The 25,507-nt window shown below is 44.1% G+C and overlaps 1 protein-coding gene across 2 annotated transcripts in view; it reads left to right on the plus strand.

Moving 5' to 3' along the window:
• The window catches only part of arhgef6 (Rac/Cdc42 guanine nucleotide exchange factor (GEF) 6), a 166,889-nt gene that overhangs the window by 119,368 nt on the left and 22,014 nt on the right, over positions 1–25,507 (plus strand). For both annotated transcript variants that reach the window (XM_078547727.1, XM_078547728.1), the window contains exons 10-11: positions 7,136–7,195; positions 14,746–14,892. In XM_078547727.1, coding sequence (XP_078403853.1) covers positions 7,136–7,195; positions 14,746–14,892 — 207 coding nt within the window. The remainder of the gene's footprint in view (positions 1–7,135; positions 7,196–14,745; positions 14,893–25,507) is intronic.

The raw sequence follows: 25,507 nt of genomic DNA on the forward strand, positions 1-25,507 counted from the left end.
TTAGTGAAGTTTGCACGTACACAAGCAATCAGCAACCATACTGCCCATTCTATCAAAAATCAAGGATTGTTTATAGCAACCGAATTCACAGGTTATTGTGTAACCTTCGTGGTTGCAGGGTTTATTAATTGTATTGCAATCTGTAACACAAGATTGAGATGATGTGTATTGATGACTGATATCAAGAGAGTGGCATCGTTTGGCATTTCCTTTGATATAATGTGGCATTATCTCATTGAGAAGTGTGTTCCTGTTGGCACAGTTTGCATCATCAGCGGGTAGAAATTTAAGGTTCCGTTCCAGCAGAGAATGTCCTCTATTCTGTCTAACCATTGCCCCATCTTCAATCTTTCCCTTCTAAAGTCTGGTAACGTCTGCTGTCTTTCAGTTTACTTCCCCACCTCTGCTGCCACTCCCTGTTTGAAGCCTCCTTATCTTGCGATTGACCTAGTCTCCCATTCTATGACAGGATAGAGCTACCTGGCACACCTGATTTGATCGACGTATTGAATCTCATAGACATAATTCCATGTAGCACTGCTTCCTGTTTGTGTCGTGTTTTCCTGTCCAACCACATCCCTGTCTTGTACTCCACTATCTGCAGAGTGAGCATTAGGCTGGGGGAAACCTGTGACCTGAATTCTGAACCAGTGCAGTTTCTCCAGTTCTCTTCCACGTTCCCAAAGTCACCAGGGTGAACTTGATTGGACATTTCCCTTCATTGCTGCTACTCCCAGGTTTCTTTCCCTGCACGGTGAACAGTTGTGTCTGGTTTGAAGAATGCTGAGTTCTCTGCTGCCTGAACAGATTTGTGCACCCTGCACCATCTTATCTTGCATTTCTCTGTGATAATCTGCGGCTGCGTGTATTTTTGAAAAGTGGTGCAGTGCACCACGAGGTCGACTGTCTGAGCCACTAGCCTGGCCAGTGGTAAGCCAGCAGCAACGTCAGGACTGCATTTGCATCTCACTGCAACCCTTACCCCGCCCATCCCCTTATACAAGGCAGGGAAATGCTGTGGCTGCTCCAGTGTTTAGTAAAGCTGTGATATATTTCGCCTTGCTTCAGTTTTAATGTCAGTCCTGCATTTCAGGTCCTAAATTTGAATGTGATGACATTGTGCTAAGTGAGGGAACCAGAGTAACGATAGTTATGTCAAACTGGGCTATGGTTTATATCACGCTTAGTATTCGTTCATTACTCGTAAAATTTCCACTTCCGATTTACGCAAAGCTTTGAAGGACGACAGTGACCAAGAGGGAACTATGATGATTAATTTTTGCGGAACGGGAAACTGATTGGTACCTTGTATTTAACCAACCCCCCCCACCCCACATGTTCCTTCTCAGTATTTCATGTTGGTTCTCCCTGGAGAGCCAGAACCCAAAAGGCCTTTGTCCCACAGACTCAGTTCAACAGTGTCTTCACTAAGTTGGCACACTGTGTCATGTGTGTCATGCATTACGTGTGATCTGCTATCACCAGCACATTCACTGTCCTGACTGCTAGAATTGGTCAAAAAATCTTTTACCAGGTTAGGTGGAGAGCCAGATCCTGAACTCTGTTACCAGCACAGCATCGAGTAGTGTTTCATTGCACATCACAGCCGTAAATGGGAAGTATCCTGAGCTGTGGTGTGTTAACAGTATAGCATTATGCTTTAAATATATTTTTATTCATTCTCAGAATGTGGGCATTGTTGGCTAGTCCAGCTTTTATTGCCTATCCCTAATTGAGAAGGTGGTGGGTGAGCTGGCTTCTTGAACTGCTGAAGCCTTTGTGGTGTAGGTACACCCACAGTGTACAAAGGATTGGCAGCTCAACATTCCGGGATATAGAACCTTCAGGCGAGACAGGGGAGGGGGTAAAAGAGGAGGAAGCATTGCATTATTAGTTAAGGAGTCAGTTACTGCAGTAAAGAGAGATGATATCTTGGAGGGGGCATCGAATGAAGCTTTGTGGATAGAGCTTAGGAATAAAAAAGGGGCAGCCACATTTTTAGGTGTTTATTATAGACCCCCAGATAGACAGCAGGAAATTGAGGAGCAAATATGTACATAATTTGCGGAGGTATGTAAAAACAATAACAATAGGGTGATATTATATTAGGTGATTTCAATTTTCCCAACATTAATTGGGATAGGCATAGTGTTAAGGGCTTGGATGGAGTGGATTTCTTGAAATGTGTACAGGAGAACTTTTTAGGTCAATATGTAGAGGGTCCAACAAGGAACGGCGCAGTGCTGGACCTAATTCTGGGGAATGAAGCCGGACAGGTGGCTGAGGTGGTGGTGGGGGAGCATTTTAGTGATAGCGACCACAACATGGTACAATTTAAGTTTGTTATGGACAAAGAAATAGACAAGTTGCAAAAAAATATTTTGGATTGGGGGAGAGTGGATTTTAGTAAAATAAGGCAGGATCTGGTCAAGGTAGACTGGGAACAGCTACTTGTGGGGAAATCTACAGAAGAGCAGTGGGGGGCGTTCAAAAAGGAAATGGGGAGGGGACAGGCTCAACATGTTCCCTCTAGGGTGATAGGAAGGAGTAACAAGCCCAGAGAACCATGGATGACCAGAGATATTCAGGTTACGATGAGAAGGAAAAGAGAGGCTTTTAGCAGGTACAAGGGAAGCAAATCAGCGGAGGCATTAGTGGAGTACAGAAAGTGCAGGGTGGAGCTTAAGAAAGCAATTGGGAGAGCAAAGAGGGGATATGAGAAAGCTCTGGCTGGTAAAAGTAGGGAAGATCCCAAGATATTCTGTAAGGAAATCAATGGGAAGAGGATAACCAGGGAAAGAGTAGTGCCCATTAGGGATCAAGGGGGCAATCTATGGGTGGAGCCAGAGGACATCGCTAGAGTTGAATGAATACTTCACAATCGTCTTCACCCAAGAGAATGAGGATGAAGGTATCAAACTCGGGGAGAGAGACTGCGAGGTTCTTGAGCAAATTGATATAGGGAGTGACAAGGTATTGGAGATGTTGGCAGGCTTAAATGTGGACAGATCTCCAGGTCCGAATGATTTGTGTCCCAGACCGCTGAGGGAGACAAGGGAGGAGATTGCAGGGGCTCTGACCCAAATTTTTAATTCCTCTCTGGCCACGGGGAGGTGCCAGAAGACTGGAGAACAGCTAATGTGGTTCCGCTATTTAAGAAGTGTTGTAGAAAGAAGCCAGGGAACTACAGGCCAGTGAGTCTCATGTCAGTGGTAGGGAAACTATTGGAGAAAATTCTCTTGGAGAGGCAAGGTTTGATCAGGGATAGTCAGCATGGCTTTGTCAGAGGAAGGTCATGCCTAACAAATTTGATTGAATTTTTTGAGGAGGTGACCAGGTGTGTAGATCAGGGCATTGCAGTTGAGGTAGTTCATATGGATTTCAGCAAAGCCTTTGACAAGGTCCCACATGGGAGACTTATAAAGAAGGCAAAGGCACATGGGATACAGGGTAATTTGATAAGGTGGATTCAAAATTGGCTTAGTTGTAGGAGACAGAGGGTGATGACAGAAGGATGCTTTAGTGACTGAAGCCAGTGTCCAGTGGCGTACCACAGGGATCTGTGCTGGGTCCCCTATTATTTGTCATTTATATAAATGACATAGATGACTATGTGGGGGTAGGATAAGTAAGTTTGCAGTTGACACAAAGATTGGCCGGGTGGTTAACAGTGAGGTTGAGTGTCTTGGGCTACAGGAAGATATAGACGGGATGGTCAAATGGGCAGATAAGTGGCAGATGGAATTTAACCCTGAAAAGTGTGAGGTGATACACTTTGGAAGGAGTAATTTGACGAGGAAGTATTCAATGAAAGGCATGGCACTAGGAAGTTCTGAGGAACAAAGGGACCTTGACATGTGTGTCCATAGATCTCTGAAGGCTTAGGGGCACGTTAGTGGGGTGGTGAAAAAGGCATATGGGACACTTGCCTTTATCAATCGAGGCGTAGATTACAAAAGTGGGGAGGTCATGTTGGAATTGTGTAGAACCTTGGTGAGGCCACAGCTGGACTACTGTGTGCAGTTCTGGTCGCCACATTATAGGAAGGATGTGATTGCACTGGAGGGGATGCAGAGGAGATTCACCAGGATGTTGCCTGGGATGAAACATTTAAGTTATGAAGAGAGGTTGGATAGACTTGGGTTGTTTTTGTTGGAGCAGAGAAGACTGAGGGGCGACCTGATTGAGTATACAAGATTATGAGGGGCATGGACAGGGTGGATAGGGAGCAGCTGTTCCCCTTAATTGAAGGGTCAGTCACAAGGGGGCATAAGTTCAAGGTGAGGGGCAGGAGGTTTAGGGGGGATATGAGGAAAAACTTTTTTACCCAGAGGGTGGTGAGGGTCTGGAATGCGCTGCCTGGGAGGGTGGTGGAGGCGGGTTGCCTCACATCCTTTAAAAAGTACCTGGATGAGCACTTGGCACGTCATAACATTCAAGGCTATGGGCCAAGTGCTGGTAAATGGGATTACGTAGGTAGGTCAGGTGTTTCTCATGTGTTGGTGCAGATTCGATGGGCCAAAGGGCCTCTTCTGCACTGTGATTCTGTGCTCATAGGACTTTGGTTCCAGGACTTTTACCCAGCAACAGTGAAGGAACAGCGATATATTTATATATTTCCAAGTCAGAGATGGTGTGTAGCTTGGAGAGGAACTTGCAGGCGGTGGTGTCTCCATGTACCTGCTGCCCTTGTTCTACGTGATAGAGGTCACTGGTTTGGGAGGTGCTGTTGAAGGAGCCCCTGTTGAGTTGCTGCAGTGCATATTGAAACTGGCAGTACAGGTTTCTGAATCTGCAAGCTGAAGTGTACTGAAAATGATGTTTTGTTCCTGATTCAAAAGAAAAGCTGCGTATGTTTTGAAGGAGCCATGTACCTTAACTTGATGTTGATGTGGTGCATTTTCTAATATGGTTTTAATATCAGCAGTTTGCCAATGTTTCAAAAGGAAATTGCGATTACAATTCTAAAAGTGGTTTCACTCACAGTAACAGATTAGGCATCCAGCCAGGACAAAGGGATAGGCATGAATAATAAACTTCAAGCAACATTACATTCATTAAGATAAAAACAAAAAGCTAAAAGCTACTGCGGATGCTGGAAATCCAAAACAAAATAAAAACAGAATTACCTGGAAAAACTCAGCAAGTCTGGCAGCATCGGCGGAGAAGAAATCAGTCAACGTTTCGAGCCCTCATGGCCCTTCAGCAGAACTGAAGCATAGTAAAGTATGTATACTATGCTTCAGTTCTGCTGAAGGGCCATGAGGGCTCGAAACGTTGACTGATTTCTTCTCCGCCGATGCTGCCAGACTTGCTGAGTTTTTCCAGGTAATTCTGTTTTTATTTTGTTTTACATTCATTAAGGTCTTACAGTCCTCTGAAGAGACCAATAACATTTTAAAAGAGATGAATTTCCCAAATGACCAACAGAAATAAACCGGAGGACAAGATTTCACTTCTTAAGATTTTTTTACTGTAAGAAGCAAACTAAAGTCAACATAGATCAAACATTAATTAACCAGCAACTAATACATCAAACTAAAGAAAATGACAAGTTTTGCATTACCAACTAACACATCCAAAATATGAATAACAAAATGCTTTTACTTAATGCCGTGCTTTTGGCAGATATATAGCATTAAAGGACCCACCCCAAACTCATTCCCAACTATCCAGCAGTTTCATCTCTGCTCACCATACTAGGTCGAAACTTCGAGTGTCCTTCGATATCTGCTTAAGTTTTCATGGTTAAGATTATCATGAGCAAGGCACACCTCGGCGACACCTCCTCTCCCTCGGGTCACAACACTCCTGATGATGCAGAGACTCTGGTTTCTGACCACTTTAAATGATTTAGCCGTCACTGGTAAAACTCTTTTCCCCTAGAATTCTTTACTTCCTCCCATCATTTCTTACACACAGAACAGCGATGAAACTCCTTGGGGGAGTTCCAGTTCTTCTCATGCCTGCTTCTCTGCAGCAACTGGCCTTTGTTCTGTGAGATGCTGTGAAAGGTGCTAAAACTGCCACTCCACCTCAGTGAGTTTCTGTTTGAGTTCCTCTCCCTTTGGCAATTGGAACACATGGGCATTTCTCTGAACTGAGGTGTTTATCAGGAATTCAAATTACACATTCCTTTCCAGAATTCTCTGTTTTACCTTGAGATACAATGTTTTACACTTTAAAACATAATCGTCTTGTAAAATTCAACGTTCACGACCAAGGTCCTTTAAGTTCAAAGCACTTTTACAAATCTTTTCCTTTCTTTTTGAGGCAAGCCCCATTCCAGAAACCTGAACGCATAATCTGGGCCGACACCCTATAGCGCAGTACTGAGAGAGTGCTGCACTGTCAGAGGGTCAGTACTGAGGGAGTGCTGCACTGTCGGAGGGTCAATACTGAGGGAGTGCCGCACTGTCAGAGGGCCAATACTGAGGGAGTGCCGCACTGTCGGAGGGTCAGTACTGAGGGAGTGCCGCACTGTCGGAGGGTCAGTACGGAGGGAGTGCTGCACTGTCAGAGGGTCAGTACTGAGGGAGTGCTGCACTGTCAGAGGGTCAGTACTGAGGGAGTGCTGCACTGTCAGAGGGTCAGTACTGAGGGAGTGCTGCACTGTCAGAGGATCAGTACTGAGGGGGTGCTGCACTGTCAGAGGGCCAATACTGAGAGAGTGCAGCACTGTCAGAGGGTCAGTACTGAGAGAGTGCTGCACTGTCGGAGGGTCAGTACTGAGGGAGTGCTGCACTGTCGGAGGGTCAATACTGAGGGAGTGCCGCACTGTCAGAGGGTCAGTACTGAGGGAGCAGTGTACTTCCTTGGCGTGTCAGTCTTGCTCGGTCAGGCCTATATGTGACTCCAAACCCACAATGTGACTAACTCTGAAATGGCCTAGCAGGCCACTCAGTTATATTCCAGAAGGTAACACACCATCACCTTCTCAAGGGTAATTAGGATTGGGCAATAAATGCTGGCCCAGCCAGCGAAGCCCAACTCCTGACTGCACTTCAGAAATAATTCATTTGCGTTGGAGTGCTTTGGGAGGTCAAGAGGTTGTGAAAAGCGCTACAGAAATACAAGTAGTTTCTTTAAATATATTCAAAATGCTTTGTTTGAAATTTTCATTTTTGGTTTTCAGGAATCCCATCCCGATTATCCGGACATTTTAAAAGGAATGACATCATTCAAAAATCTAGTGGTAAGTTAGAATATGTTTTTGGAGCCTGGTGTGTCAATCCCCAGAAACCCATCACCATGCTTGAGAAACTCTCAGCCTCTCATTACTGAGCAGTCCAGGTGAATTTCTATGTCTTAACTTACGATCTTGCTGTTTAGCTGGTTTAACGTTTGCAGGTGGATCCCACAATAGGACGGACCCCGCACTGATCTCGGAGGCACCAACATCCTTTCTGAGTTTGGATGACCAATGCTGCACTCCATGCTCTGTCTTTGACCAGCACTGTGGCTTGTTCTCTGTCAGCTGTGGCTTAATGGGTAGCACTGTCTTGTCTTTGAGCTGGAAGATTGTTGGTTCAAGTTCCACTCCAGAGACTTGAGCACAAATCCAGGCTGACACTCCCGTTGCAACATTGAGGGAGTGCTGCACTGTCGGAGGTACAGTCTTTCAGACGAGATGTCAAACTGAGGCCCCAAAGTACATCATCCCATTCGCACTATTTTGAAGAAGTGCTGGGAAGTTCTCGCCAGTGTCCTGGTCAATAATTATCCCTCAACCAACTTCACAAAATAGATTATCAGATCACTAATCACATATCGTTTTCTGATCTTACTCACACAACATTACACAATGACTCTACTTCAACAATACTTAGTGGCTGTCTAACCCTTTGGGACATCCGGAGGTTTATGCGCTGCTGGTTTTGAGGTTCAATCCAATGCCTTCCTGGTGATTTCCTTTGTTGATGTCAACATTCATCAGTAAGTACTTTGTGTGGTCTGTGATCATTCCTAAATCCTTTCCTTTCTCAGTCCCTGCCAGTGAAGACCCTTACTCATGTTAAATCTCTTTAGCATTTGTTTAATTTCAACGAGGCTTGTTACAAGCATGAAGTGCGCTTTACTGCTGCACATTCTGATGTGGCTGCTTGAAAACACCAGAATGATTAAGTGTGAAATTTCCAGGGCCATTTTGGGTACCAGTTCTCTGTAGTTAGTCATTAATTTCCTCTGCCCATCAGTACTGAGTACAGGAAGCAGGGATGAGCTCCATTTCCCTCTGGGGCGCTGCCTATTTCAGTTCAATAACTCGCTCACAACAAAAACAGAAACAGAAATATCTGGAAAAACTCAGCAGGTCTGGCAGCATCGGCAGAGGAGAGCACAATTGACGTTTCGAGTCCTCACGACCCTTCAACAAAACACATGAGGACTCGAAACGTCAACTCTTTTCTTCTCCGCCGATGCTGCCAGACCTGCTGAGTTTTTCCAGGTATTTCTGTTTCTGTTTTTGTTTTGGATTTCCAGCATCCACAGTTTTTTGTTTTTATTTCAATAACTCGCTCATGTTTGTTGTATCAAAATCAAGCTGAGGAAAATTATCATATTTAACACCCATAATCATAGAATCTTACAGCATGGAAGGAGGCCATTTGGCCCATTGTGCCCATATTGGCTGTGTCCAGTTTTGCCCCACCACACTTTTTTCTCCAAAGCCCTTCTAATTAGTCCTCTTAAACAACATGCCCAATTGGCTTTTGAAAATCTCCAAGCTACCTGCTTCCACCACCCTTTCAGGTAGTGCCTTCCAGGACTTGAATTTCTGTCTGAAGAAATTTCTCCTCCTTTCCCCTCTAGTTCTTCTGCCAATTATTTTAAATCTCTGGCCTCTGGTTATTAACCCCATTACCAGAGGAAACCATTTCTCCCTATTAGCTCTATCAAAACCCTCATAAGTTTGAATGGTTCTCATTGGATCCCTTCTTAACCTTCTCTGTTCTGAGGAGAACAGTCCCAGTTTCTCCAATCTCTCCACATTAACTGAAGATGCTAAACCTTGGTATCATAGGAACAGGGGGAGGCTATTTAACCCCTCAGGCCTGTTCCCCTATTCAGTGAGATCACGGTTGATCTGCAGCATAACTCCATGTACCCACCTTTGCCCCATAACCCTTAATACCTTTGGTTAACAAAATTGTATTGATCTCAGATTTAAAATTGCCAATTGACCGATCATCAGTTGCCGTTTGGAGAAGAGAATTCGGAACCCTTTGTGTCTTCGTCTAATTTCATTTTTGAAAGACCTGCCTCTAATTTTTAGTCCATGTCTGCTATTCTCCAGCCAGTGGAGATCGTTTCTCTCCATTTACCCCATTTGTTCCCCTTTGTGTCTTGAAAACTTCAATCCAATCACTCCTTCAGTGATTAAATTCCTAGTTGAACTTCTCCGCACTCTCTCCAGGGCCTTGACATCCTTCCTAAATTGTGAAATCCAGAATTGTACACAATACTCCAGCTTAGGCCTAGTTAGAGATTGTAAAGGTTCAGCATAACTTCCTGCATTTGTATTTAATGCCCCTATTTACAAACCCAAGTATCCCATTCATTTTCTTAATCACTTTATCAACTTGCTCTGCCACCTTCAAAGATGTGTGAATATGCATTCCCATGTCCGGCTGTCTGTTTCTGCAACCCTAACCTTATTGGGAGACGGTGGCGCAGTGATAATGTCACTGGACTAGTAATCCAGAGGCCCAGGTTAATGTTCTGGGGATACGGGTTCCAATCCCACCACTGGTGAAATTTGAATTCAATTAATTAATAAAAAAAAAATTTGTAATATAAAACATACTTGATTGAAACCTGAGGGGTCTTGACAGGGTGGATATGGAGAGGATGTTTCCTCTTGTTGGAGAATCTAGAACTAGGAGTCACTGTTTAAAAATAAATGGTCGCTCATTTAAGACGGAGATGAGGAGAAATTTTATCTGAGAGTCGTAAGACTTTGGAATTCTCTTCCTTAGAAGGTGGTTGAGGCAGAGTCTTTGAATATCTCTTAAGGCAAAGCTAGATAGATTCGTGATAAGCAAGGGTGTGAAAGGTTATCGGGGGTAGGCAGGAATGTGGCGTTGAGGTTAAAATTAGATCAGCCATGATCTTATTGAATGGCGGAGCAGGCTCGAGGGGCTGAATGGCCTTCTGTTCCTATCTCATATGTTTCTAACCCCCCTCAAAATATTACCATTTCACAGTATCACAGAATTTTAACAGCACAGAAGGAGGCCATTCAGCCCATCGTATCTGCACCAGCTCTCCAAATGAACTTTATGACCTATTGCCATGGCCCTGCTTTTTCCCCATACCCCTGCACATTGTTTCTATTCAAATGATCATTTAATGCCCTCTTGAAAGCCTCGATTGAACCTGCCTCCACCACACTTCCAGGCCGTGCATCCCAGACCCAAACCACTCGTGTGAAAAAGTTTTTTCTCACATCACATTCGTTTCTTTTGTAAATCACTTTAAATCTGGGCCCTCTCGTTCTTGATCCTTTTACGAGCAGGAACAGCTTCTCCCTATCTACTCTGTCCAGCCCCCTCATGATTTTGAACATCTCTATCAAATCTCCTCTAAGCCTTCTTCTCTCCAAGGAGAACACTCCCAACTTCTCCAATCTATCCTCATAGCTGAAGTTTCTCATCCCTGGAACCATTCTTGTAAACCTCTTCCGCACTCTCTCCAATGTGTTCACATCCTTCCTATAATGTGATGCCCAGAACTGTGCACAATATTCCAGCTGAGGTCTAACAAGTGTCTTATATAAATTCAGCATAACCTCCCTGCTCTTGTACTCTATCCCCTATTAATAAAGCCCAGGATACTATATGCTTTATTAACTGCTCTCTCCACCTGTCCTGCCACCTTCAATGATCTATGCACATATACACCCAGGTCTTTCTGCTCCTGCACCCCCTTCAAAATTTCACCCCTTATTTTATATTGTCTGTCCATGTTCTTCCTACCAAAATGAATCACCTCACACTTCTCCACATTGAACTTCATCTGCCACCTATCTGCCCACTCCACCAACTTGTCTCTGTCCTCTTGAAGTTCCACTCCATCCTCCTCAGTTCACAACACTTCCAAGCTTCCTATCATCCACAAACTTTGAAATTGTCCCCTGCACACCAAGATCTATATATAACATATATTAATATATATCAGGAAAACCAAGGGTTCCAATACCGACTCCTGGGGAACTCCACTACAAACCTTCCACCAGCCCAAAAAATATCCATTGACCTCTTTGCTTCATATTTTTCAGCCAATTTTGTATCCATGTTGCTACTGTCCCTTTTATTCCATGAGCAATAACTTTTTTCACGAGTCTGTTGTGTGGCACTGTATCAAATGCCTTTTGAAACTCCATGTACACCACACCAACAGCATTACCCTCATTGATCTTTTCTGTTACCTCTTCAAAAGACTCCAGCAAGTTAGTTAAACACTAATTCCCCTTTAGAAATCTATGCTGGCTCTTCCTTATCAACCCGTATTATTCCATGTGACTACTAATTCTATCCTGAATAATTGTTTCTAGAATCTTCCCCACCACTGAAGTTAAACTGACTGGTCTGTAATTGCTGTAATTCTTACAACCTTTTTTGAACAAGGGCATAATGTTTGCAATTCTCCAGTCCTCTGGCACCACCCCCGAGTCTAGGGAAGGCTGAAAGATTATGGCCAGTGCCTCTGCAATTTCTACTCTCACTTCCTTCAGTATCCTTGGATGCATCTCATCTGGTCCCTGTGCCTTGTCAACTTTAAGTACCAACAGTCTATTCAACACTTCCTCCTTGTCAATTTTGAACCCTTCTAGTGACAGAGTTTCCTTGTCTGTCACCATGGCCTTGGTAGCATCTACCTCCTTGGTAAAGACGGGTGCAAAGTATTCATTTAATACCTCAGCCATGGCCCCTTCGTCCATGTGTAAATTCCCTTTTAGGTCCCTAGTCGGCCCTATTCCTTCTTTTACTATTTATATGTCTATAGAAGACTTTGGGATTCCCCTTTATGTTGGATTTTATTGCCCCTCCATGTTGTTCCTCCCAAAATCATCAGCATTAAACTGTATTTGCCATGTGCCTGTCCATTTCACCAGTCTGTTTCTGCCCTCTTGGAGCCAGCTGCCAATGTGCAAATGGGATTTGTTTTTTCTCTGTCAGCAGGTTATCCGTTTGATAAAAACAAAAAACTACTGCGGATGCTGGAAATCCAAAACAAAACAAAAACAGAATTACCTGGAAAAACTCAGCAGGTCTGGCAGCATCGGCGGAGAAGAAAAGAGTTGACGTTTCGAGTCCTCACGACCCTTCAACGGAACAGGGGACTCGAAAAGTCAACTCTTTTCTTCTCCGCCGATGCTGCCAGACCTGCTGAGTTTTGCCAGGTAATTCTATTTTTATTTTGTTATCCGTTCGATAATCCTGACAGTTTGACTTTTGTTTACCTCCTGACCTTAGTACTTTTAAAATTCCATTACTCCGGCATATGCACATTCATTATCTTTATTGATCAGTAACTGTTTTAATATCCTGCATTTCGTAATTAAGAAACGATGATGCATTGGCCGTGGTAGTAGGTAGAATTCCTGTCCCCGAGTTGGGAGCTTGTGTGTTTGAGCCCAGCTCCAGTTTGGTAGATAATCGATCTGATGCTCCAGTGTAATACTGAAGGGAGTGCCATATGACTGAAATGTGGGCATCTCTCAAATGAGGCATTAAACCGAGGCCCCATCTACCCTTACAGCAGGTAAAAGATCTCGTGGCCGGCATTCGAATAAGAACAGAGTTCTTCCTGGTGCGATGGATAATATTCCTCGACCAGCACAGCGAAAGACAATTCCCACTACCTGACATTTCACTCAGGTTTTTGGGAGCTTACTGTGCAGAAATTGGCTGCCACGTGACAGTCACTTCAAAATTAGTTAATGCTCGCGAAGCACTTTGGGATATCTCGAGGGTGTGAAAGATGCTCCGTCAGTGCGAGTTTGTCCTTTCCAACAAGCTGTGTTTCTGTCAGCTGATTGGTTTTTAAGGAATGTACAGTTTTTTTGGCCTCTGATTCGATTGAATCTGTTCCCTTTTCCCATTTGGGTAAAGGTCGCCATTCTCCTGCTGCCCTTCCCGAAGCTCCAGCCAAGGTCAGAGTCTCACTGGGTGGCGATTACAGGCACAGAGTGATTTTTGCATTTAATGCAAGTGCTTTTTGCATTCGTGTTGCAGAGAATTTGCTTGATATCTTGTAAAATAGATTTATAAAGTTTTGGAAACAGTTGGTGAAAGGAGTGGATCAAAAAACTGCCACATCATTGCCCTTTAATGCAACTTTGGCAATGTGAAGTTAACAACATTGTAATCACAGTGCGATGATTTTACAACCCTCACCAGTAACCAAGCAAAACTAGTTTGGGTTTGCTATGAAATCATTAATCTTATAATAAAAAAAGCATATTACCAGCTTCCAGCCATTAAAGAACTTCTTTTGATGATTAAAGAGATTATTTGTTCCAATGCTATCCTGGCTCATCTCCTAACTCGCACCAAGTCCCATTCAACCACCACCCCTGTGCTCACTGACCTACATTGACTCCCAGTCTCAGTGCCTCAAATCCCTCCATGGTCTCGCCCCTCCTTATCTCTGTACTTTCTTCCAGCCTTACAATCCTCCAAGATCTCTGTAATCCTCTAATTCTGGCCCCTTGATGATCATGCCTTCAGTTGCCTGGGCTTCAAGCTCTGGAATCCTTCCCTAAACCTCTTCGTCTCTCTCTCCTCTTATAAGATGCTCCCTAAATCCTACTACTTTGCTGAAGCTTTTCTCACCTGTCCTAATGGTTACCATTGACCAGAAACTGAACTGGACGAGCCATATAAATACTGTGGCTACAAGAGCAGATCAGAGGCTAGGAATCCCGCTGCGAGTAACTCGCCTCCTGACTCCCCAAAGCCTGTCCACCACCTACAAGAGACATTTGATGGAACACTCTCCACTTGCCTGGATGAGTGCAGCTCCCACAACACTCAAAAGGCTTGACACCATCCAGGGCAAAGCAGCCCCGCTTGATTGGCACCACATCCACAAACATTCACTCCCTCCACCACTGACGCACAGTAGCAGCAGTGTGTACCATCTACAAGATGCACTACAGGAATTCACCAAGGATCCTTAGACAGCACCTTCCAAACCCACGACCGCTACCATCCAGAAGGACAAGGGCAGCAGACACATTGGAACACCACCACCTGGAAGTTCCCCTCCAAGCCACTCACCACCCTGGCTTGGAAATATATCGCCGTTCCTTCATTGTCACTGGGTCAAAATCCTGGAACTCCCTTCCTAACATCACTGTGGGTGTACCCACACCACATGGACTGCAGCGGTTGAAGAAGGTAACTCATCACCACCTTCTCAAGGGGCAATTAGGAATAGGCAGTAAATGCAGGGCTAGTCAGCGAAGCCCACATCCCGTGAATGAATTTTAAAAAAATGTCTTCTGTGGTTGGTGTCAATTTTCTTTTCCTGATTATGCTCCTGTGAAGCTCCCATGGATCATTTCTCTATGTTAAAGGTATCATATAAATGAGAGTTGTTTATTTCACAAATGAACGTATGGATGCCAATATCCTCTTGCTGTTGGTCATACTTTCTCTTTAAATTGATGAGATTAATGTTTGAGAAACAACAGCAAGTGCCCCTGTTTTGACCATAACAATATTTTCTTCTTACTAGACTCAGTGCCAGGAACTGCGAAAGAGGAAACAACTCGAGCTGCAGATTTTGTCTGAGCAAATTCAGGGCTGGGAGGGCGAAGATATCAAGTCCCTTGGAAATGTGATTTACATGTCCCAGGTCATGGTGCAGTGTGGAGCAAGCGAGGTAAGGAGTTTAACAAAGTTGACTGTAGTAAAAGTGACAGCTATACTTTGTCTATATTTATGCTGCAAGTGGGAGGTTGTTCACCGAGTGACACATCTCCTGTTAACATCTTTACTTCATCTTCGCTGGATTTTAAGCCTTACGTCAGTAAACAAAGCTTCCTGTTCCAGTTGTGAGTTGGTGCAATATTTTACTCGGGTTGGCTTTAGTTCTGTTCTTCAAATTATGATCTTGTTTCCAATTTAGCACCTTGAGTATGGCTCTGGATACTGTGGGGTGGTGGGGAGAAGTAAGGAATATCTTGGTCTGGAAGGGAGTAAAATGAAAGGCTCTGTTAAATTGATAAATGGAATTGGGGATCAGAGTGTTAAGAGATGATAAGGGAATGGTAGGAGTGCTTACATTAGGGAAGATCAGAATGGAGGTCGTTTTATTGGGGTATTGAAGATCTTCATGTTGTTATGTGGAACTGAGTGCTGGAGCATGGGAAAAATTAAACAAAAGATGCTATCAGCAGAGGTGAGTTGGTTGGAGGGCAGTGGCGGTGAGAGGAGGATGGGGTGATGAGAGAGGGGTTTGGAGAGAGATGCTAAGGATCAAGAATGATATAATAAGAGTGTGGCTTAGACAAGAAACTACACTTATATAGAAGATCCAGGAAAGATGACTGCTGACTTGGGGGCAAGTTTGTGTAATGGAAGGAGCTAGAAAATGTTTCATGGTCACGTTTGCAGAAGTACACGGAACAAGAAAGTGAGGAAGACCAAGCCAGCATCTCACTGAAAGGGATACAGATGGCTGAAGCAGCTAGTTCAGAATCAACAGCCATGGAGTGAATTCACTTGGACCCCATTGTCACTGCTGAACTGACAGCTGAGAACATAGGGACATTATTTAAGGTCTTCAGGAAATGAATGAACTGGAGTCTAGAGCAATGTTCAATATTAGAATGAGCAGTAGGCAAGAAGGAGGTGTGGGATCATGTTTAGTGAATAAATAGAGAATACACAGTACAGATGTCACTTGTAGACACCCAGGTGTGTGGAATGGCTAACCCTGTGAAACAGTGGGCGGACAGTTGCTTCATTTTTTAACTGGATTCTAGGTTGATTTTTGACATACTGATGCCAAGCACAGTATGAGCTTTGAGCTTTGGAGCTGGTTGGATTAATGGAGATGGCTTGTACTGATTCCTGTGCAGGCCAGGAAATTGGGATGTTTGTATAGGAATGGAAGGTCAGGTATACTTAGTGAATTTCCCAGGGATTTTCCTGAATTTGACCCCAGTTTTTCATGATGTGTTTCTTTGTTCCCTTGGGATCCTCCTATCCGTTGTGACTGGGGAGAGCGGTAGCTAAGGTGGGGTGAGCAGGGTTAGGGCAACTGGTCATTTCTTACCATTTCCTTTCATATGTTGGACGAAGACATTTCCTTGCCGGCTGGCTCACCAAACAGCCTGACCAAGCGCAAGGCTGGTGGATTAGATTCTCGGCTGCTTCCTTCAAACCTATGAAAGGAAATGGTAAGAAATGACCAGTTGCCCTAACCCTGCTCACCCCACCTTAGCTACCGCTCTCCCCAGACACAACGGATAGGAGGATCCCACAGGATCAAAGAAACGCATCATGAAAAACTGGGGTCAAATTCAGGAGAGGTTGACGGAATAGATTCTCGGCTGCCTTGAATGAGTGAAATCTACAAGAAAAGCCCTTTCCCAGGGTTAGGTAGGCAGTCTGCTCTTAGTCCACTGCTGCTCAATTCCAACTTATCTGATGATTTTAAAAAAAGCACCAAATCCTCATTTGGTCTCATTGTTTACATTGCTTAATTCAAACCTAAAAGAAATTCCCTTCTTTTAATTACAAAGTGTGTATAAATTTAAGGCCTTTATTTCTAGTAAGTCCCTTGTGGCAAATCCCCTTCAAAGTTGATTAAACCTTTACTTTGAACACGTTAGGAATCCAGGATGCAGATTGTTATATCTTCCAGCTATCTTTTTCAGTTGAAGCAGCGCTACTTACATTAAACATCACTTTCTAAATTAAAAACATAATCTCATCTGCATATGCCGTTCTCTAAAGGAGGGGGCGGAGTCAACCTTTTCTGTTCTACGCCCCTGTGATCTGGGTCCTTCCCCGAGCAGTCTCAGTGGGACTGGAAACTCTGTGTGGGTAGGATCCTCAGTAACAACCAACATCCCACCACTCAAAGGAAAGTTCTGTTTGTGCAGAGCTGGGGCAGTTTAAAACATCCCCAGTTTTATTGTAAAATTATTCATCAAGGAAAATACACATGGGCTGGTCCAAGTCATGGTGCCTCCAGAAAATCTAGTCCTGACTGAAGATCATGGACTAGCCCATTTACTGCACTGGTGCAAATCTCTGGGCCATTTTGTCCATGTCACTCTGGCTAGACCAGCATTTATTGCCCTTGAGAAGGTGGTGGTGAGCTGCCTTCTTGAACCGCTGTAGTCCATGTGGTGTAGGTACACCCACAGTGCTGTTAGGGAGGGAGCTCCAGGATTTTGACCCAGCGACAGTGAAGGAACGGCGATATATTTCCAAGTCAGGATGGTGAGTGACTTGGAGGGGAACTTGCAGGTGGTGGTGGTAAGAACATAAGGAATAAGAGCAGGGATATACCATTCGGCCCATCGAGCCTGCTCCACCATTCAATATGATCATGGCTGACCTTGGGCTTTAACTCCACTTTCCCACCTGCTCCCCAAATCCCTTAATTTCCTGAGAGACCAAAAGTCTCTCTCCCAGCCTTAAATGTATTCAACGATGGAGCATTCACAACCCCATGGGGTAGAGAATTCCAAAGATTCACAACCATGTGAGTGCAGAAATTTCTCCTCATCTCTTTCGTAAATTATCAACCCTTTATTGAGATCTTGTTTGAGATTCTCCAGCCAGGGGAAACATCCTCTTAGTATCAACCCTGTCCAGCCCCTTCAGAATCTTGTAGGTTTCAATGAGATCACCGCTCATTCTTCTAAACTCCAGAGAATATAGACCCAGTTTACTCGCCTCTCATCATAGGACAACCCCCTCGTCCTCAAGACCACCCAGTGAACCTTCGCTGTATCGACTCCAATGCAAGTCTATCCTTCCTTAAATGTGGAGACCAAAACTGCGCTTAGTATTCCAGATGTGGGCTCACCAAAACCCTGTACAACTGGAACAAAACTCCTTTATTCATGTACTCCAAACCCTTTGCAATAAAGGCCAACATACCATTTACCTTCCTAATTGCTTGCTGTACCTGCATGCTAACTTTCTGCATTCCCTTATCCCAGGGACCAATCTAGTGAACCTTCGCCGTACTGTCTCCAATGCAATATCCTTCCTTAAATGTGGAGACCAAAGCTGCACATCTACTCCAGGTGTTCGAATTTGCTGTCAGCCCTTGTTTGTCTAGGTGGTAGAGTGTTTATTATAACTTATTATAAACAGGCTGCCAGCGTAATGCCTCAACATTTGAATTTCCTTTTTATTGGGCTTGATTTTGAAAAACAACCAAGCTGAACTGTTTTGTTGGACTGTTTGATAGAGAGACAAGCGACAGTAATGCAGCTGAGGATAAACCTCTTGCCCACACCTTCCCCCACTGCTCCCCAATCCCCCAGGGTTACACATCCAGTAAAACCAGGCACTCTTGGCCTATGAGAAGCTGAGCTGTCGGTTGCCCAATATTGTGGCTGTGAGTGAGATTCCATGCTCAAGGTGTGATTAGAATGTTTACCTCATGCTATTGACTTTGAATCTGTTTGCTTCAACATGATTGTTAGCTGCCAATGAGGTGCTGTGTTCAGGCTACAGTAAAACGTCTTTTTTGAAAGCCTATCTATTACGAGAAGACACATTTCCTCCCAACCCTGTAGTAAACAACTTCAGCATTCTCACTGGAAGGTGCTCTGCTTTGAGCAGTATCACTCTTAGTGGCCAATTGTTGGTTTTGGCAGAACAGTGACCTTAAAAGAAAGGTCATCCTGTGCTGAATTTTAATATGCATCTTGGTGCAGCATCTTGGATTTTGCACATTGTGTCCGATGGGGTAAACAGACAGAAATGTTTTCTGCTGGGAGGAGAGTCTAGGACAAGGGGGTATAAGATCAGAGCCAGGTTATTCAGGACAGAAGTTAGGAAACACTTCTTCAAACAAAGGATGATAGGAATGTTCTACATGATTCCAAGTGTGGAACTGTCTCCCACAAACGCAATAGATCCTAGGGCTCAGTTAATGATGTTAAATTTGGGATCAGTAGATTATTGCTCGACAAGAGTACAAAAGGATGTGGAGTCGAGGCTTGGGGCTGTAGTTAGGACACTGTTCAGAATGGGCTCCACTTGTTCCCGTGTACAATTTCACAGCCACCACAATATTTTTATTCTTTCATGAGATGTGGGCATCACTGGCAAGGCCAGTATTTGATGCCCACCCTTGGCCCTCACAAGGCCATTCCTGCGAGAGCAGTTAAGAGTCAACCACATTGCTGTGGGTATGGAGTCACATGTCTGTCAGGACAGCAGATTCCCTTCCCTAAAGGACACTAGTGAACCAGATGGGTTTTGTGACAGTCGGTGATAGTTTCATAGTCACCATCACTGAAACTAGCTTTATATTCCAGATCAATTAATTGACTTCGAATTCTACCAGCTGCCAAGGTGGGATTTGAACCCATGTCTCCAGAGCATTAGCCTGGGCCTCTGGATTACTAGTCCAGTGACATTACCACTATACCACCATCTCCCCCAGGAACAAAGCAATACATCCACCCCATGACAGACTGGTCTCTCCAGGTCAGAGAGGCAGGTCTGTTGTGATTTGGTGAAACGTACCAAAATAGTGAACTTGACTGGAATTATTTTTCTTCTGAGGGCTCAATTTTCACTCATTTTGGTTTGTAATGTGAGGGAATTGTCAATAATCCCCGATGTATTCAGCTTTTGATCAGTACAGTAAAAGGCCAGTGTGGATATTGGAATCCAGAGTTCTCACCTCATTAAATAATCTTAGAAATAGAAATATAGAAACTAGGAGCAGGAGTAGGCCATTCGGCCCTTCGAGCCTGCTCCGCCATTCATTATGATCATGGCTGATCATCCAACTCAATAGCCTGCTCCCGCTTTCTCCCCATATCCTTTGATCCCTTTCACCCCAAGAGCTATATCTAACTCGTCTTGAAAACATATAATGTTTTGGCCTCAGCTACTTTCTGTGGTAGCAAATTCCACAGGCTCACCACTCTCTGGGTGAAGAAATTTCTCCTCATCTCAGTCCTAAATGGTCTACCCTGTATCCTCAGACTGTGACCCCTGGTTCTGGACTCCCCCACCATCGGGAAAATCCTTCCTGCACCTACCCTGTCTAGTCCTGTTAGAATTTTATAGGTTTCTATGAGATCCCCCCATATTCTTCTGAACTCCAACTAATACAATCCTAACCGACTCAATCTCTCCTCATATGTCAGTCCCGCCGTCCCAGGAATCAGTCGGGTAAACCTTCGCTGCACTCCCTATATAGCAAGTACATCCTTCCTCAGATAAGGAGACCAAAACTGCACACAATATTCCACGTGTGGTCTCACCAAGGCCCTGTATAATTTCAGCAAGACATCACTGCTCCTGTACTCGAATCCTCTGGCTATGAAGGCCAACATACCATTTGCCTTCTTTACCGCCTGCTGTACCTGCATGCTTACCTTCAGCGACTGGTGTACGAGGTCTCGTTGCACATTCTCCCCTCTCAATTTATAGCCATCCAGATAACAATCTGCCTTCCTGTTTTTGCTACCAAAGTGGATAACCTCACATTTATCCACATTATACTGCATCTGCCATGCATTTGCCCACTCACTCAGCTTGTCCAAATCACACTGAAGCATCTCTGCATCCTCCTCACAGCTCACCCTCCCACCCAGCTTTGTGTCATCTGCAAATTTGGAGATAATACATTTAGTTCCCTCATCTAAATCGTTAATATATATTGTGAATAACTGGGGTCCCAGCACCGATCCTCGCGGTACCCCACTAGTCACTGCCTGCCATTTAGAAAAAGACCTGTTTATTCCAACTCTTTGTTTCCTGTCTGCCAACCAGTTTTCTATCCATCTCAATACACTACCCCCAATCTCATTCGCTTTAATTTTACACGCTAATCTCTTATGTGGGACTTTGTCAAAAGCCTTCTGAAAGTCGAAATAAACCACATCCTCTGGCTCCCCCTCATCAACTCAACTGGTTACATCCTCGAAAAATTTCAGTAGATTTGTCAAGCATGATTCCCCTTTCATAAATCCATGCTGACTCTGTCCGATTCTGCCACTGTTTTCTACGTGCTCAGCTATTAAATCTTTTATAATGGACTCTAGAATTTTCCCCGCTAATGACGTCAGGCTGACTGGTCTATAATTCCCTGTTTTCTCTCTACCTCCCTTTTTAAATAGTGGGGTTACATTAGCTACCCTCCAATCTGTTGGAACTGTTCCAGAGTCTACAGAATCTCAGAAGATGACCACCAATGCATCCACTATTTCTAGGGCCACTTCCTTAAGTACTCTGGGATGTAGATTATCAGGCCCTGGGGATTTATCGGCCTTCAATTCCATCAATTTCACCAACACCATTTCCCTACTAATACTGATTTCTTTCAGTTCCTCCCTCTCACTAAACCCTGTGTTCCCCAATGTTTCTGGTATGTTATTTGTGTCTTCCTTTGTGAAGACAGAACCAAAGTATGTATTTAGTTGGTCAGCCATTTCTTTTTTCCCCATTATAAATTCCCCTGTTTCTGACTGTAAGGGACCTACATTTGTCTTATCAAATCTTTTTCTCTTCACATACCTATAGAAACTTTTACAGTCAGTTTTTATGTTCCCTGCAAGCTTACTCTTGTACTCTATTTTCCCCTTCTTAATCAATCCCTTGGTCATCCTTTGCTGAATTCTAAACTGCTCCCAATCCTCAGGTCTGTTGTTTTTTCTGGCCAATTTGTATGCCTCTTCCTTGGATCTAATACTATCTCTAATTTCCCTTGTAAGCCATGGTTTGGCCACCCTTCCTGTTTTACTTTTGCGCCAGACAGGAATAAACAATTGTTGCAGTTCACCCATGCGCTCTTTGAATGTTTGCCATTGCCTATTCACCGTCATCCCTTTAAGTAACGTTTCCCAATCCATCATAGCCAACTCGCGCCTCATACCATCGTAGTTTCCTTTATTAAGATTCAGGACCCTAGTCTCAGAATCAACTACATCACTCTCCATCTTGATGAAGAATTCTATCATATTATGGTCGCTCATCCTCAAGGGGCCTCACACAACTAGATTGCCAATTATTCCTTTCTCATTACACAATACCCAGTCTAGGATGGCCTGTTCTCTAGTTGGCTCCTCAACGTATTGGTCCAGAAAACCATCCCATATACACTCCAGGAATTCCTCCTCTACGGTATTGTTACTAATTTGATTTGCCCAATCTATATGCAGATTAAAGTCACCCATAATTACAGATGTTCCTTTATTGCATGCGTCTCTAATTTCCTGTTTAATGCCATTCCCAACATCACCACTACAGTTTGGGGGTCTATATACAACCTCCACTAACGTTTTTTTCCCCTTAGTGTTTCTCAGCTCTACCCATACAGATTCCACATCATCGGAGCTAATATCCTTCCTCATTATTGCGTTAATTTCCTCTTTAACCAGCAATGTAACTCCACCGCCTTTTCCTTTTTGTCTGTCCTTCCTAAATACTGAATACCCCTGGATGTTCAGTTCCCATCCCTGGTCACCCTGCAGCCATGTCTCTGTAATCCCGACTATATCATACCTGTTTACATCTATTTGCGTGGTTAATTCATCCACTTTATTGCGAATGCTCCTCACATTAAGGCACAAAGCCTTAAGGCTTGTCTTTTTAACATTACTTGTCCCGTTCCCACTATTTTTCACTGAGGCCCTGTTTGATTCTTGCCCTTGATTTCTCTGACTATCACTTTTCTTATTCCCCTTTCAGTCTTTTGTTCTTGTCCTTGATTCCCCTCCCTCTGACTCCTTGCATAGGTTCCCATCCCCCTGCCATTTTAGTTTAAACCCTTCCCAACCACTCTAGCAAATAATCCCCCAAGGACATCAGTCCCGGTCCTGCCCAGGTGTAACCCGTCCAGTTTTTACTGGTCCCACCTCCCCCAGAGCCGGTCCCAATGCCCCAGGAATCTGAAACCCTCCCCTTCACACCATCTCTTCAGTCACATATTCATCTGATATATCCTGCTATTTCTACTCTGACTGGCAAGTGGCACTGGTAGTAATCCTGAGATCACTACCTTTGAGGTCCTACTTGTCAACTTACTCCCTAGCTCCCTATATTCTGCTTTTAGTACCTCATCCCTTTTTTCACCTATGTCGTTTGTACCAATGTGCACCACGACCATTAGCTGTTCACCCTCCCCCTTCAGAATGTCCTCTAGCCGCTCTGAGACATCCTTGACCCTAGCGCCAGGGAGGCAACACACCATCCTGGAGTCTCGTTTGCGGCCACAGAAACGCCTATCTATTCCCTTTACAATTGAATCCCCTATAACTATTTCATTCCCACACTTTTTACTCCTCCCCTGTGCATCAGAGCCAACCACGGTGCAACGAATTTGGCTGTTGCTGCTTTCCCCTGAGAGGCCATTCCCCTCAACAGTATGCAAAGCGGGATTTCTGTTTTGCAGGGGAATAGCCACAGGAGATTCCTGCACTGCCTGCCTAGTCCTCTTCCTTTGCCTGGTGGTCACCCATTCCCTTCCCGTATGCGGACTCTTAGCCTACAGTGTGACCATCTCTCTATATGTGCTATCCATGATACACTCCACCTCGCGGATGCTCCACAGTGTCCCCAGCCCCCGCTCCAGTTTCAAAACCCGGGCTTCCAGGAGCTGCAGCTGGAGACACTTCCTGCACACATGCTGGCCCCGGGCACTGGAAATGTTCCCGGCTTCCCACATAGAGCAGGAGGAGCACACCACAGCTTTGAGCTCTCCTGCCATGACCTACATCTTTAAATTAAATTAAACGTTTTGGAAGACACTTAATATCAAATAATATCAATTACTTTAGGGCCCTTTTCCCCTGCTCCTTGTTGTTACAGAATATAGCCCTTACAAATGATGAATCACAAAATAAGACCTTAAAAACTATGAGCGATTAAAAGTAGTAAATACTTACCCAACTGTACTCACGGTATTCAAAGTCAGCACTGTAAGATAGCCTGTTTTTATACTCTGAATCTAGCCTCTGAAAACCTGTTTAAGCCAGTTACCTAATTAGCTCGTTGTAGCTGCAAGCAGAGCCTGTATAAACCCTGTTTTAAAGCTGGCCTGAAACTCACCTTCTTCCAACTCAAACAGCAACTTTTACTTAATTACTAACTTAAAGAAAGACTAGGCTTTAGATAGAAATTAACCCTTAAATTCCCTCAGTCACCAAACTCCAACTTAAGCACTCTACTGCAGCCCAAAGCAGACTCCAGTGCAGCCCTCCAGCGCAGCCCTCCAGTGCAGCCCTCCAGCGCAGCCCTCCAGCGCAGCCCTCCAGCGCAGCCCTCCAGCGCAGCCCTCCAGTGCAGCAAACAAGTCCTTACGGAAAGCTTTGTGAAAATCCAAATACACCACATCCACTGGTTCTCCCTTATCTATTTTGTCAGTTACATCCTCATAGAACTCCAGTAGGTTTGTCAAACATGGTTTCCCTTTCATAAATCCATGTTGACTTTGCCTAATCCCGTTGATATTTTCCTAGTGTCTTGTTATCACATCCTTTATAATAAACTCTAGCATTTTCCCTACTACTGAGGTTAGGCTAACTGATCTATAATTCACTGTTTTTTCCCTTCCTCCTTCTTTAAATAGTGGGGTTACATTTTCCACCCTCCAATCTGCCAGGACTGTTCCAAAATCTCCAGAATTTTGGAAGATGACAACCAATGCATTCACTATTTCCAAGGCCACCTCCATTAGTACCCTGGGATGTAGATTATCGGGCCCTGGGGATTTATCAGCTTTCAGTCCGATTAATTTCTCCAGCACTGTTTTTTTAGTGATACTAATTTCCTTCAATTCCTCCCTCTCACTAGACCTTTGGTTCCCTAGTATTCCTGGGAAGTTATTTGTGTCTTCCCCCATGAAGACAGAACTAAAGTAGTTGTTTAATTGCTTTGCCATGTCCTTGTTCTCTATTATAAATTCTCCTGTTTCACACTGTAAGTGACCTACATTTGTCTTTATTAATCTTTTTCTTCTTACATACTTATAGAAGCTTTTACAGTCCTCTTTTATGTTCCTTTCAAGTTTACTCACATAATCTATTTTTCCCTTTTCAATCTCTTGGTCCTCCTTTGCTGAATTCTAAACTGCCCAACCCTCAGGCTTGCTGCTCTTTCTAACAACTTTATATGACTCCTCTTTGGATCTAATACTATCCTTAATTACTTTTGTTAACCATGGTGGGGCCGCTTTTCCTGGTGTGTTTTTGCACCAGAAGAGATTGTATAACTGATGCAATGCATATATTTATTCCTTAAATATTAGCCATTGTCTATCCACCGTCATACCTTTTAATGAAGTT

The sequence above is a fragment of the Cetorhinus maximus genome, chromosome 8 (assembly GCF_964194155.1).
Source record: "Cetorhinus maximus chromosome 8, sCetMax3.hap1.1, whole genome shotgun sequence".
NCBI lineage: Eukaryota > Metazoa > Chordata > Chondrichthyes > Lamniformes > Cetorhinidae > Cetorhinus > Cetorhinus maximus.